Below are 15,000 nucleotides of genomic sequence, written 5' to 3' on the forward strand. Positions count from 1 at the left end.
CCAGTGAAGGATGAGGAGTTTGTCTTTGTAGTTTTTGACTTCTTGGTAGGTGTGCTGATCTTCGCCACCATCGTAGGTAACGTAGGTTCCATGATTGCCAACATGAATGCTACAAGGGCTGAGTTCCAGGCACGTATCGATGCCATCAAGCACTACATGCACTTCCGCAAGGTCAACCGCACCCTCGAGACGCGCGTCATCAAGTGGTTCGACTATCTCTGGACTAACAAGAAAGCTGTGAACGAACAGGAGGTGCTGAAGAATCTTCCGGATAAGCTGAGGGCCGAAATTGCTATCAATGTCCACCTAGACACACTGAAGAAAGTCCGCATTTTTCAGGACTGTGAAGCCGGACTTTTAGTAGAACTTGTCCTGAAACTGAGTCCCCAAGTGTACAGTCCTGGGGACTACATCTGCAGGAAAGGTGATATCGGGAAGGAAATGTACATCATTAAGGAGGGACAGCTAGCTGTGGTGGCGGACGATGGCGTCACACAATTCGCATTGCTGACTGCTGGTGGGTGTTTTGGAGAAATTAGCATCCTCAACATTCAAGGTAGCAAGATGGGCAACCGGCGTACGGCTAACATACGTAGCATCGGCTACTCTGACCTATTCTGCCTTTCAAAAGACGACCTAATGGAGGCTGTGATAGAATATCCAGATGCTCAGAAGGTTCTGGAAGAGCGTGGAAGGGAAATCCTGAGAAAGCAAGGCCTCCTGGATGAGAGTGTAGCAGCTGGAGGTCTAGGCGTCATAGACACAGAAGAGAGAGTGGAGCGCTTAGATGCATCTCTGGATATCCTGCAGACACGATTCGCCCGATTATTAGGGGAGTTCACGAGCACTCAGCGCCATCTCAAACAACGAATCACAGCGCTCGAGAGGCAGCTCTGTCACACGGGACTCGGGCTGCTGTCGGACAACGAGGTGGAAGGAGAACACGCCGGTGTTTCTACACATACACATACAGATGTACACACACAACCCGGAACACACACACGGTCCACAGCCGAACCGAACTCTAAAGAGGAGAAGTAACTCAGACGTAAAACTGCTTCGATTCATATCGTAACGGAGCCAACATTTTTATGTACTGCACGTTTGTTAGACTGTATGTCTGTATATATACCTGAGATCATCACCAATCACGTGCGGTAGCTAAAATACTGTAATATGTTATATACTCATAATAAAGAAAATGTCAATAAAAAAACAATCTAAATCATCTGAGGGTTTTAGTTCTTGTAGAATGAACCTGTTGGCCTTCATAACTCAATCCTACATGGTCTGGTTACACAATAACTCTGTGATGCTGAAGTAGCAGCAGCATCTTCTTGTGGTGTCAGTAACGGGTTTTAACAACGTTGTCTTTGTGTGAGTGTGTGAGTGTGTGTGAGTGTGTGTGAATGTGTGTGTGTGTGTTTTGTAACAGAACCGTAGACTTTATAACAGATGAGTTAGTCGTCTTTTATTATTATTTTTAAACACATTAGCAGGAAGTGACGACGGCACGTCGAAATCTGGTCGCCATTTTAATGCGCCGCGCGCAAAACATAGCCGGCAAGATGGCGCAGTGTATGTGAAATAAACAAGGGAACAGGTTTGCGTGTTGTAGCCGTGTTTGTTGTTTATATCGCGGTGTGATACAAACGGATGGTTGCGATTCTGTTGTGTATTTAAACACAGTCGACTGTGTGTAGGCGCAGGATGTCCGCCGAGGTGCTCAGGTAAGAGGAGGAGTTTACGCTAGCTAAACTGGCTAACAAGCTAACTGGCTAACAAGCTAACAAGCTAACTGACTAAGCCAAATGAATAGGGTGTCTATGGAGAGCTAGCATAGCATAGCCGCTAGCATAAGCTAATAAATATGTGAAAAACAAGGCGACATCAGAAGGAAAGTAAAACAGCGAATCTCACTGCACCACTTTTGTGTTTATTTTTATCGTCTGTATGTAGATTGAGTTGATGTTGTACTCGTCGCACCAACCAAAGCGTTAGCGTTAGCTTCTTTATACACAAAGAATATTTTCACACAGAAAGGTTAGCTTGTAAGCTAACTGAAGGTAAACACTGTGTAAGAGTTGATCTGAATTTTACTTCATAGCGAAGAAGAATTATAAATATCTGCGGAAAAATAATCCAACATTTTATTATTGAGAGAAAGTATTTGGACGTCGAATGTTTTTATTTATTTATTTTATTTAAAGTAACGTATATTACGTTGTTGTTAGACAGTTTCGTGTCTGAACTTCAGTGTAACAGACATTAATATGACGCTTGGAAACATGTATTTAAAAAATCTATATATATATATTGAGAGATTATTTCTACTATTTCTTATATCATCATGTACGAGTCTTGAATTTGTCCAGTAAGTTGCTTTTTAGAATTTACGTGCCCCGCGCACAAGGGGGGCGTGTCCTGCTTAATGGTAGCACATTAAAGGTGGGATCTCCGTTGTTTGAAAGCCAGTGTTGACATATAAAATCACCAAAACAAACATGCCCCTAACCCAAATCGGTCCCACCCTTGTATCCATAGCTCCGCCCACAAGTCACTCACCTATCGAGAAGGAAAAAAGCGCCTCGGCGTCTTAAGTAAAGTCGGCCACATATTCACAGGTCGGAGTTTCCCGAGTCGATAACTCCTGAGCTAAACGCTGTTACTACACAAAACGCGGTTGTAGCTGCCTCTCTACATTACTACGATAGAAAAGAGGTGTTATTTGTGTAGTAACAGCGTTTAGCTCAGGAGTTATTGACTCGGGAAACTCCAACCTGTGAATATGTGGCCAACTTCCTGCTCCTTCAGTTCTCTCCAGCGCTGGAAAGCTGATCCTATATTAACACGTCCTACTTCTTGTCCTTATCGTAAGTCTTTCTTCTCTTTCTTTCTTTGTTTTTATCCTCCATGTCGATGTTAAAACCGCTTTCTGCTAACGTCACACATGCACACTGAACACTCTCTCCGCCCATATTGACAAGCCCCGCACCCTTTCCACTCATTGGCTACAAGTTTGTTTTGATTTTTGTTTTGTTTGTCGTCCCGACTCAGTTTTCTGAAGCATTTCTCCAACAACGGAGACCCCACCTTTAATCAAACACACTGGTGATAAATATTATATAAAACAGATTAATTAGGATGTTTTTGTTTTTTTTAAACAGCAAAACATGACCTATAAAGTTTATCTGACAAACATTATCTGTGATTCTCAAGGATTCACGAATATGCATGATATGTAAATTAGCCTGTCGCTATTAGCCTTCTCATGGAGCATACAGTGGCAGTGAAGAGGACTGGTGTCGTTTGTGTATATGACCGATCGGTAATGAGCCGTGCCGCTCGCTCACTCCGCCCGTACACTTGGAGTTTCTGAGCTCCTACTGTGAAACGTCGTCGTCTCGGACCGTTGAGACGTTTCCACGGACCCAAGTTTGGTGTATGATCGCCGTGTCGTCATGGTCACTCACACAATCGTTTGGGAATTAAACATTGCTCCTGCTTTCTTTAGTCATAGTTTTTACTGTTTACTAGATGAGGGTCTGTATCTATATGTATGACTGGATTCTAATCATGAACACTAATGGTGTGTTTGTGTTCTTCTGTAATGTGTATCGTTTTTGCGTAATCTTTATTATAGGCTCGAACCCGTGGCGGGAGGCAGCAGCGGAGGCAGTGGGGGTAAACTGGGCCTCCTGATCAATAAGCTGCACACGTTTCTGGCGGTTTCCACAGAGCAGGGCGGTGAACACAGCTTACCTGGGCACTGGAGCGGTGAGTGTTTTAGACCTTTAATAGGTATAAATAGGAATTTATGGCTTGGTTGTTGCTTCTAAACGTCACTCTGAGGTCATGCTGTGAATAAATAAAGGATAGTTAGGACCTAAAGTGTGCATCAGTGTAAACTCTGGGTTTTACTGCTCGTCCCTGTGTCAGGTGCGATGGCCAAAGAGTTTATAGAGCAGCAGCAAGCTGAATCACGAGCCGCTGAAGAGGTAAAACATCTAGACCGGAGATATATTTATTAATTTAGATATTAGTTTACTTGAATATTTTAACCACAGCAAAATATTGTATTAGATTACAGTTTATTATTCGTCTATAAATTGTGAGCTTTTATGTTTTTAGATCAAACCCAGTGAGCAATGACACTGACTTGACAACGTGTGTGCGTTTATTTTAGTGCATGCAGCCAGGCATCTCCTCAGAGGCGAAGTCTTCTGCAGCTCGTTCCAGAAGGTTGGTTCTGCTTATTTCTGAGTGAGCGATGTACGTTACACTGTAGTTTATTGAGCGTTCACTAAACACACTTGGCCATTTGTCTAAAATCCAGGAAGCCGTTGGTGGTGACGAAGCACAGCGGCCTGAACGAATCTGACGCTTCCTCTGACAGCGGAACCGAAGACGTCTTATCCGTCAACTCCAGTGACCCAGACACGACCTGCCTGCCTAAAGGTGCGTACTGTAGGACTCTGGAACAGGTATCAACAGGCGGGGCGGGGCCGAGCACTGGACTCCAGAGAGCGGAGGGGGTGGGGACAATCACAGGGCTGCAGAGGGCTGTGATAAATGTTTTTTTTTTCTTATGCATCCTCATCCACACCCCCCTCCCACACTGTTTTAAGTTTTAAATCAGTAAAAACCCGTCACATTACATGACCTTAAGTCTTATCTATTTTTTATGAAACTAAATTAATGATTAAATTAAAAAAATAATTAAATGGGACTAAATTTAACTCAGAATGTCAAATAACGTGAGAGAATATATAATACTAGTCATGAGAACTCTCTCTGTCGGTCTGTCTGTCGTCTGTCTCTCTGTGTTTCTGTCTCTCTCCCTCTTTCTCTCTCTGTCGGTCTGTCTGTCATCTGTCTGTCTCTCTCTCGCTCTATCTCTCTCTGTCGGTCTGTCTCTCTCTCTCTCACTGTCTCTCTGTCGGTCTGTCTGTCTCTCTCACTGACTCGCTCTCTCTCTCTCTCTCTCTCTCTCTCACTGACTCGCTTTCACTCTCTCTCTCTCTCTCTCTCTCTCACTGACTCGCTTTCACTCTCTCTCTCTCTCTCTCACTGACTCGCTTTCTCTCTCTCACTGTCTCTCTCTGTTGCAGGTACAGTGTTTGTGTTGCCAGAGCCAGTATCTAATGAAGTCCGGGACGAGTTCAGAGGTCCAGAATTTCGCAGCAAACGAGTGAAACAGTACAAAGACTTCTCAGACAAACGGAGAGGTGAGAAAACAAACAGTGATGCCGACTGTCTTCTTTTCTCTCTTGTTGACCTGTTAGTTCTCATGCGTGTTTGCAAAGTGTCTATTGTACAGGTTTGTCCTCTGTCTTTACCATAAATAAATAAGGAGGGGTTTTATCCCAATGGTTTTGCCTAATTACTGCAGGCTCCGCCCACTTTTCCACTTTGTACAAATATGATGATATTTCAGAAATCTGAGAGGTCTGAGACTGTATGTAGGTTAAATTACACCAGGGTACTGGGATTAATTCAGTTCTCTTTTTCAACTCTTTAGTGTGCAAAAGACTAGTGTTAGTCTCAGTGTGTGTGTGTGTGTGTGTATGATTAGGAGGCTCTGACATCGAGCGAGTGAACTGTACGGCCTGCGGTCAACAGGTTAACCATTTCCAGAGAGACTCTGTCTACCAGCACCCTGCACTCAAAGTGCTCATCTGCAAGGTGTGTGTCCCTGCGTGTGTGTCCCTGCGTGTGTGTCCCTGCGTGTGTGTCCCTGCGTGTGTGTCCCTGCGTGTGTGTCCCTGCGTGTGTGTCCCTGCGTGTGTGTCCCTGCGTGTGTGTCCCTGCGTGTGTGTCCCTGCGTGTGTGTCCCTGCGTGTGTGTCCCTGCGTGTGTGTGTTTGGGTGGGATGAGTGGGGGGGTGTTTGGGTGGGATGAGGGTGGTGGGGAATGGGCGTGTACGTGGGATGAGGGGGGTGGGGAATGGGCGTGTACGTGGGATGAGGGTGTGTGGGGTGTGTGTGTGTGTGTGTGGGGTGCGTGTGATGAGTTGTAGAACACCTGATAATACTGATGGTAATTTGTGGTGGTGTTTTTTTCCCTAGTCCTGTTATAAGTACTACATGAGTGACGACATCAGTAAAGATGCTGAAGGGATGGATGAGCAGTGCAGGTAAGAACTGACCACATCTACATACAGTGTTATACAAGTAAAAGTGTGTTTAACTGCACAACCTACGTGACTGTTTTGTGATTGGCTGTTCCTGCAGGTGGTGTGCGGAAGGAGGCAGTCTGATTGGCTGTGATTACTGCAGCAACGCCTTCTGTAAGAAGTGCGTTCTGAGGAACCTCGGGCGACGGGAGCTTTCGGCCATCTTAGAGGAGGAGCGCAAGTGGTACTGTTACGTGTGCAGCCCGGAGCCTCTCATGGACTTGGTGCTGGCCTGCGATTCGGTGCTCCAGAACCTGGAAAAGATCTGCAAACGGACCGGCGTCGGGGGCGGAGCCCGTGGGAAGCAGAGGGGTGGGCGCGGTGGAACAGGAACGCTCAGCTCGGCACCTTCGAGGGGTCTGTGCGAGCGCATGCAGCGTGTGGTGGATATGACTACGTCACTGAACCGCTCCTTCGTGGATTTCATGCAGAGCGAGAAGGACGAGGAAGCGAGCGAGGAGGAGGACGTGGACCGAGCGAGGAGACTAATGATGTTCCGCACCATCCTGCAGGACCTGCACCAGGCACACGCCGCCCTGCAGGTAACGTGGTTATTGCTGGCTTTGGAATTTTTCAGCGAACACATCGTTGTGTATTTAACTTTTGATGAACCTATATTTACGTTTACAGGAAGCACTGGATCGGGAGCTGTACGGCGGGAAACGGGAACCTCAGAGACAGCGTGCAAAACCTCGGCAGCGAAAACCGCGGGCTTCAAGAAGCTCGGGTGTCACTAAGGAGCTGGTGGTGAAGCTGACGCCGGTCCCGTTAGAGTCGTCCGTTAATCCTGACTCTAACGCCGACGCCGGTGCGAACGCTGCCGATATCGTAGAGATCAATAAGCAAATGGAGGAGGAGGAGAAAAAGGAAAAGGTGGAGAAGATGGAAGGAATGGCTGTCAGAAAGGAAGGAACAGACGAGGTGAAGGTGGAAGAGAAGTGTGAGGGGACAGTAGGTGCAGCAACGGAGCAGGAAAACACAGACGATGAAGAAGACGAAGGAGACGAGATGGAGATGGCGGAGGAGAATAAGCGGTCACCTCGTGTCAAGACGACGCCACGCCGAAGGCGCTCGGATACCACGCACGCCGACCTGGAGGAAGACTCCGACTCGGACGAGGTGCCTGCCGTGCTGCTGCAGACCGCCACCGCTGCAATGGCCACCAGCGAAGAGGAGGGTGGGGTCGACAGCGACGGGGGCAGGGCCGACACAAACCAGGAAGTCCGAAAGCAGTGTCTCTTTGGCCTGGTCAAAACCACGACCCCTTGTCAAGATCGAACTTCACGCAAACGTAAACTTAAGGAGAGGTCCTTGTCTTCATCTTCGTCTTCCTCATCCTCCTCTTTAGTCGGAAAAGTCGCAGATCCCGGGTCGAAGGTCAGGAGGAGTCTTCCCCACAAGGTTGCCAAGACGACGGTGGATAGCGAGAGTTTGTCGAGCGATCAGGAAATGGACAGCAGCGACTCGGACGAGTTGGAGCAGAAGATCAAACCGCTGAGTGACGTCACACTGATGGGAACCGGAACGTTCCAGCAGTCCTCCGGTACAGTAATGATACGTTCACGTGTCACGTTCACGTCGTTACGGTCACGAGGGTCAAGTCAGTCTATAACCCGTTAACGTCTTTCCCTTTTTCCCTTTCAGTCTCTCTCTCTCTCCACTTTTTCACTATGTTCCTGGTTTTATTTAACTTTATTTCTAATCTTCCTTTCTGTGTGTGTGTGTGTGTGTGTGTGTGTGTGTGTGTGTGTGTAGGTGATGAGGTGGACGTGTGCCCCGCCCCGATCATGTTGGATGAGGATGATGTGGAGAATAGGTACGGTTTGGATCCCGAGTGCACAGGCCAAAGCCCTCCGTCTCAGTCCGAACCTCCGAACCCCATCAAACCCCCCGACACACACACCGCTGCCACCGTCTCCATTCAAACACGCTTCAAAAGCTCACACACTTCAGGACCTCCCCTCACCCCCACGCGCACGCGACACACCCGGGCGGCGGCCAGCATGGGTCTCGTTCTCCGCCGACTCAACATGTAACACACACTAAACACGGACGTCTTTTCTGTAGTGCGCACTATCTAGTGTACTAGACTGACAGGAGCTGTAGGCATATGTGCTGGTAATCAGTCGTACCTGCTGAAAAATCCCGTCATGTCGCGGCCCACGTTTCGGGCGCCGATACAAAGTAAAATCACGGCAGGAATAAAACCCCTCTATGGTGACGTGGTGATTTCAGTACATGCCTAATTGGCTCACCAGCTCTTCCCTCCTCGTTCATTTCCAAATCAAAGCCGACCGAACGACTTGTACTCGACCTCACTACAGGTGTGAACGCGGCCCATGGCGGCCTCCCGGCTCTCGTTCGACAGCTTTTTGTTTTTATTCCTTTCAGCTTATTATTTATTAAGACCGTAGCATCTGCAATGACGTTTTTTCCGGCGTTAGTTAGTGTTGCATCTTTATAATACTACTCTTGTAGTTTAGTTTTGTTTGTGTTTGTAACCAGGGAGAAGATTCGCTGTGCTGTAACCGGACCTTCAGCATCATGTGCTGTGACTTTCCTCCCAAATGGTTGTTGTTTTTGTTTGTTTGTTTGTTTTTCTTTCCAGTAAAGAAGAGTTGCTTTAACGGTATTTATGCAGTTTATAATACTCGGACGTCGTCTCCGTCGACGCAGAAATACTCGTGTACGGCGAAGAGGCGGAGTTACAAGTACAGGAACATGTTATGGTCTCTTTTTAGAAACCTGTGAATTAGCACATAGCCTTGCATGTAGCTAGGAACACACGTAGCTGTTTAACGTCATGCTAACGTGCCACCAGTCATCATGTGTTCATCATGAATCGGTGAAATGCACATCGTTGTGATGCGGTATTTTTTACTCTTTTGTTTTTTTCAGAGAGCTGTTGTAGCTAGAAACACGGCTAGTTTTCCTGCTCAGATTCAAAGACAGCGTCTCAAGTCCCGCCTACTCTCCTTTCATTGGCCGATTCCTTACCAGTCGTAATCCATCCTGCTATACAAATTTCCCATAATCCTCCATGTCGACGCCGTTTCCACCACCACGCGAAGACCCAAGTACACGTGATGAGTACGCATCCCCTCGTCACCAGGGTACCATGTGGGCGGAGCTAGAAAACGACAGTTAAATGTTAACTTTATTATTATATTTTAAAAAGTTATTTATTTACCCACAGTGTTTTTTTTTTTTTTTTTTAAATCGCTTTGTCGTTTGTCCGTAAAGTTCCTGGTGGTCCGAGTTAAATCCTACAGATCCATTTTGGAGCAAATCCCAAATCCCCTCTTGACTGCTTTGTTTGTGCCCTACGTTAGCGTGCTAGCTGAACTCGTCGTCCGCAGTGCCCTCGCGCACGGCACAGAAACATTGCACAACTTACGATTTGGTTGGTCGGAAGTTTGCACTCAAAAAAAAAACAGAACCTTGCTGTATTTTTTTATTTTTTTAAACTAAAGATTAAAGTATTGGCACCCCGTGTGTGTGTGTGTGTGTTTGCAGGCAGCCAATTTTTTTGTGCAAGTTTGCTAATTTGTATGTTTGGCGATTTAAATTATGGTCACAAGCTGCCTTTAAAAAAAAAACAAAACTTTCACTGGAAAGAAACCTGAAGTTTACACCAAATGAGAGAAACCTATTTATTTTTGTTTTATTTGTTTCTTCCATCTTCCTGGACGCACGGATCGGTGGCGTTTCAGTCCTGCGATTAAAAATGCAAATGTATTTTCCTCATTGTTTGTGTTGCATCTTTGGTCTGTTGTGTAGCTTTTTTTTTTTTTGGTTGCTACTTTTTTGCTCACGTTTGTTAACGAGCATGTTTAATTATTTATGTCTTTTGAGGCTGTTTGTTATTAGCGTGTCGTTAGCATGTAAACGGAGGCCACCCACCCCCCACACCTGTCTCGTGGTCTTTCCTGAGGAAGTGAGAGCACTTACTTCTGTGTGTCTTGTGTCTGTCTGTGTGTGTTGTAGGCCACAGCCTGACGGTTCTGGAAGTGCAATATTGTCGGTCAGACATTTCAAGGGCTGTTTGGTTTGCTAACGGTAGGTGCGCAAAGAAAATGGATACATAGATTGGCGTTAAATCTTGTCTAAAAAATCATATTTGATTTGTGGGGGAGGGGTCGAGTGTTTTTTTTGTTTTGTTTTTCTTTGGTAATAAAAGGCCTTTTTTTGTTGCGTGTAAAATGCCGTGTAAATGAAGGACGACGGATTCCGATCGAACATTTGAGAGTCTGTAGGTCAGTAAGGGCGGAGCTTAGATTACATTTGTTCAGCCAATCACAAAGTGTACACTATATTTTAGTGCTGCTGGACCGAACGTTAGCACAGCAGCTACGTGATCGCGTCGCTCGTGTGCTATTGTGTAAATGAATCTTGTGTGTGCAAATCAGTAGACAGCATAGCGGTGATGTCAGAACCGATTAGCTGATGAAATCTGACTCGAGCTTCACCCACTTGTCACTGAGCAACACAAATTCAGAGCATGTGCAAAAACCTCCACCGCCATCTTAACGATAGGCTCTGAAGTGTTTTTTGGAGGTCTTGAGCACTTACCCACAATACCTTGTGGGTTGATGGTGGATGAAGCTACAAACATTTGAAATTTATCAGAAATTTGGCCTTTACTCCACAAACGCCTCCATACTTACCAGGTATCTGATGGGAATGAATTTCTCTAATTTTAGCATGCTAGCTTGTTAGCAAGTCAGCAGACATGCATATAGTACAAAGGAAACTGAACCTGTTCAGTTGAGTTCCAGCACTCGGTGCTTGGCCCCTAAACATCTGGACAGAACCTCTCCTGATTCAGTATTTGGTGCTTGGACCGCTAAACATCTGAACAGAACCCCCCTGATTCAGTACTCGCTGCTTGGACCCCTAAACATCGGAAAAGAACCCCCTGATTCAGTACGTGGTGCTTGGCCACTAAACATCTGAACAGAACCCCCCTGATTCAGTACGTGGTGCTTGGCCACTAAACATCTGAACAGAACCCCCCTGATTCAGTACGTGGTGCTTGGCCACTAAACATCTGAACAGAACACCCCTGATTCAGCACTCCGTGCTTGGACCCTTAAACATCTGAACAGAACCCCCCTGATTCAGCACTCGGTGCTTGGCCCCTAAACATTTGAACAGAACACCCCTGATTCAGCACTCGGTGCTTGGCCCCTAAACATTTGAACAGAACACCCCTGATTCAGCACTCGGTGCTTGGCCCCTAAACATTTCAACAGAACCCCCCTGATTCAGCACTCGGTGCTAGGCCCCTAAACATTTGAACAGAACACCCCTGATTCAGCACTCGGTGCTTGGCCCCTAAACATTTGAACACAACACCCCTGATTCAGCACTCGGTGCTTGGCCCCTAAACATTTGAACAGAACACCCCTGATTCAGCACTCGGTGCTTGGACCCTTAAACATTTGAACAGAACCCCCCTGATACAGCACTCGGTGCTTGGCCCCTAAACATTTGAACAGAACCCCCCTGATACAGCACTCGGTGCTTGGCCCCTAAACATTTGATCAGAACCCCCCTGATACAGCACTCGGTGCTTGTACAAGGTCGTGTTTAAAGTATTGAGATTGTATTGGTGTGTTTACTGGGATGAGGCAGAATTTCCCATCAACCTGGGGGATGTGGTAGAGAAGTTCATGAGTTTGAGTTACAGGGCTACCAATCTGCCACTGCTGGGGCCCCTGAGCAAGGCCCTAAACCCTCAGCTGTATAAATGAGATAAAATGTAAGTCCTGGATAAGGACGTCTGCCAAATGCCGCAAACCTCTGACCCCCTGATTCCGTCGGTTCTAAGTCCTCCGTCACACTTCAGCTGATCGACGTTACCTACCGCAGATTCTGGTCTGTTTGAGTATTAGCACAGAGTGAGAATGATCATTAGTATTGGCACCCTGGCCCCTAAAAGTCTACCTGAACGATTTCGTATCATGTGAAGTTTTCCGTCATTACGGTGTTGTGTAGCAAAAGAACTTAAACCAGTTGGACTTGTGTTATGAGCTAGCTGACGTTCTTACTGCATACATCAGTTAGTCTGGATCTCGTGGTTCATACTATGGTTTCGGTGGCCAGATTTCTCTTGTCCATAATACTCGGAGAAAACACCATCACCAAACGTCACTGCTAACCTGCGCTTGTGTATGTGATACGTGATGCTAGCTTGTGTCCTGTCCATCCCTCTGTATGACATCACACCCATCACTTCTGTTCTTTATCATTCTATACATCTCTCACACCTCCTTTCTCTCTCTCTCTTTTTAAATGTCTCTCTGCACATTTAATGGAAGTTCGGAGTCCCACACCGATTGCAGGTTTGAAGTTAAATGAAGTTCTGATTGTCGCTTGCTAGCGTGAACGTAAGCTAAGTGTAACGCTAGCCGCCACTCAGATTTTTACTTTAGAATGTTTGTGTTTCATTTTGTGGATTATTAATATTATTAATCTGTAATATTCTGGTGAATTTATTTCTCTAGATTATAACACAAGTCCAGTGGTTTAGCTTTAAAGTGAATTGTGTTTCACTGAAACAAACCGTCCTGGTGTTGGACTCTTTATCTCCTCACCGTCTGCTGTGACCAGAGCCGAGGCTGTGTGTGGGGTAAAACGCTCGAGGCCCAGTGTCAATGTTCTCTCTTTTTTTTTTTTCTTTTCTTCTTTCTGTCCCCTCTCCTGTGTTTTCTATCTCTCTGCAGCGTAGCGTGAGACGAGCCACTTTTACCAGCTTACCGGCCCGGCTTTTCTCGTCCTCTCCTCCCTCCCTCCCTCTCCCTCTCTCTCTCTCCCTCTCTCTCTTACTCAATCCCATGATCTCTTCCATCTTATGCTTTTCCTGTAATGCTCTCTCACTTTTTTTTTTACCCCCTCTGGAATCTTCCACACCAAAAAAAAAAAAGAAAGAGAAAATTGAAGTTGACAGCATGCTGATTTTCAGTTCACAAATTTATTATTATTATTATTATTATTATTATTACTAAATTTTTTTTACTGTTGTTGAAACTGTAAATAAATTGCATGCACCCACACGGGTCTCACATAAACAGACTGTACCTGTATGTAAGCGGCGTTGTAATAAAATAATTTACCCCACACTCGTCTCGTCTCTGTGCCTTCATTTTGTTTTCCTGTTTTTTATTCAGTTCTTCTCTCTTTTTTTTTTTTGTTTTTTTTTTGAGTGTAGCGATGCAGGAAGAGACTGGGGTCATAACGAGGTCTAAACACTTGATCATCTGCGTCTGAGTTCCTATTATTACCCAGAATGCTTTGTAAGCGCAAATCAGATTTCACTCTGACATTTAAATAAATTAAATAAATCTTTCCAAGCTGCTTAAATGCGAGTTAGCTTAGCGGCTATAGCTACAATTATGCTAAAAGATCAGAACCCTGAGATGAGTTCCTGTCATGATCAGTTAGCTTTACTCGTAGCTTATGGATCATGTGTGATGTTTTCAGATTTAAAATCAGGACTGGAAAGATGTGCTAGTTTTTCTGCCCCCAGCGTGGTGTAGGAAATGTGGCACGGATGCTAACACGGGTGACGCCCGAGTGCTTAGCCCGCGTGAATTAAAATGAAAGACTCGGTAATGACTTAAAGTTCTGTGGGTTGTTTCTGGCTTTCCTGAGACCGTTTCATGCTGAATGCTAATTCCTTTCCTGTCTTTTCGTTAGCCGGCCCTGCTAGCTGTGACGTGTTTGTAGCTGCTTTAGAGAGCGCGGAGTTTAGCGGTTTAATGAAGCAGCCGCCTAACGAACATAATCTCTTATTAACAGTTTAATCCTGAAGTCGACCGAATGTCATTTTTAATTAGGGATCCTGGATTACGGCGGTTTTAACAACGAGTCACTGATTTCTCAACAAACATTTTCTAATATTAGCATTATACGAAAAGCAGAGCTTAAACTTTAGGGAAGAATTCTAATGAATTGCATAGAGGATAGAAATAAATAAGGCTTTGCGGGAACCGGGACGTTTCCGGTGACGTGTCAAAAATAAAAAGAAGACTCGCACGTTTAATTAGTCGAACCCTCGTTCGTCGGATCGGGCCGTTTATACTCCGTTACGATAAAGGACAAAGAAAAGATGCCCGAGTCTCCGAAAGTGACTCTTATTAAGACCAAATCACTTTTTCTTCTCTGCTTCTTTGTAGAATTGCAAAACAGATTCTGTTGGCTGAGATCAGGGCTAACTTGTCATCCAGCTCTGATCAGGACTGCAGCTCGGACACCTCGTGGTCCAGGGCCGAGGACCAGGACAGTGAGACGGAGAGCAAGAAGGGAGATGAAGAGAAAGTCGAAGGTCCCGCTGGAAAGATGGACAATGCTGAAGACAGTGAGGAAATGTTTTACTGTATCAACAGGATGCTAATCAAATTTGGTAAAATGCTGGTGATTCAGTTCAGTGACGGTTCAGGTGCTTAAAGCTCTGGGTTATTGATCAGGGTTCGAGCCCCAGAGCTTCCGAGCTGCCGTGTCTGTTCCTGTGGTGCTGTATCATGCCTGACCATGACCTCTAAAGTTGGGATACGTGAAGAAAGAACTTCACTGTGTTGTCAAAATTGTAATAAAACACACACAATCTCCTGCTTTAGAAAAAGCATCTTAGCTGATTGTTAATAAGTAAAAAAAAATCCATTTTAACAAACATCTTTCATGCTTTCATCACACCTCCAGTTAAAAAAGATTAGGTCCGGGTCACGGCACCAACCGAATGCTAATATTTATTCGTGATGATGTCGATGATGTGTGAAAGGCCCAAAGCTTCTCGTTTGTGTTTAAGGTTCACTTGTGATTGT

At 45.6% G+C, this 15,000-nt stretch overlaps 2 protein-coding genes across 2 annotated transcripts in view; both read left to right on the plus strand.

Moving 5' to 3' along the window:
- The window catches only part of cnga2b (cyclic nucleotide gated channel subunit alpha 2b), a 4,231-nt gene extending 3,018 nt beyond the window's left edge, over positions 1-1,213 (plus strand). Inside the window, exon 6 of the mRNA XM_027178064.2 lies at positions 1-1,213. This exon is cut by the window's left edge and continues 425 nt beyond it. Coding sequence (XP_027033865.2) covers positions 1-1,041 — 1,041 coding nt within the window. The 3' untranslated portion in view covers positions 1,042-1,213.
- A 281-nt stretch (positions 1,214-1,494) lies between these two features.
- LOC113662888 (transcriptional regulator ATRX-like) overlaps positions 1,495-15,000 on the plus strand; it is a 25,722-nt gene continuing 12,216 nt past the window's right edge. Inside the window, exons 1-12 of the mRNA XM_047809260.1 lie at positions 1,495-1,730; positions 3,644-3,777; positions 3,940-3,998; positions 4,187-4,242; positions 4,337-4,458; positions 5,112-5,228; positions 5,576-5,685; positions 6,069-6,136; positions 6,234-6,717; positions 6,806-7,718; positions 7,931-7,991; positions 14,356-14,537. Coding sequence (XP_047665216.1) covers positions 1,711-1,730; positions 3,644-3,777; positions 3,940-3,998; positions 4,187-4,242; positions 4,337-4,458; positions 5,112-5,228; positions 5,576-5,685; positions 6,069-6,136; positions 6,234-6,717; positions 6,806-7,718; positions 7,931-7,991; positions 14,356-14,537 — 2,326 coding nt within the window. The 5' untranslated portion in view covers positions 1,495-1,710. The remainder of the gene's footprint in view (positions 1,731-3,643; positions 3,778-3,939; positions 3,999-4,186; positions 4,243-4,336; positions 4,459-5,111; positions 5,229-5,575; positions 5,686-6,068; positions 6,137-6,233; positions 6,718-6,805; positions 7,719-7,930; positions 7,992-14,355; positions 14,538-15,000) is intronic.

This window comes from Tachysurus fulvidraco, chromosome 26 (genome assembly GCF_022655615.1).
Source record: "Tachysurus fulvidraco isolate hzauxx_2018 chromosome 26, HZAU_PFXX_2.0, whole genome shotgun sequence".
NCBI lineage: Eukaryota > Metazoa > Chordata > Actinopteri > Siluriformes > Bagridae > Tachysurus > Tachysurus fulvidraco.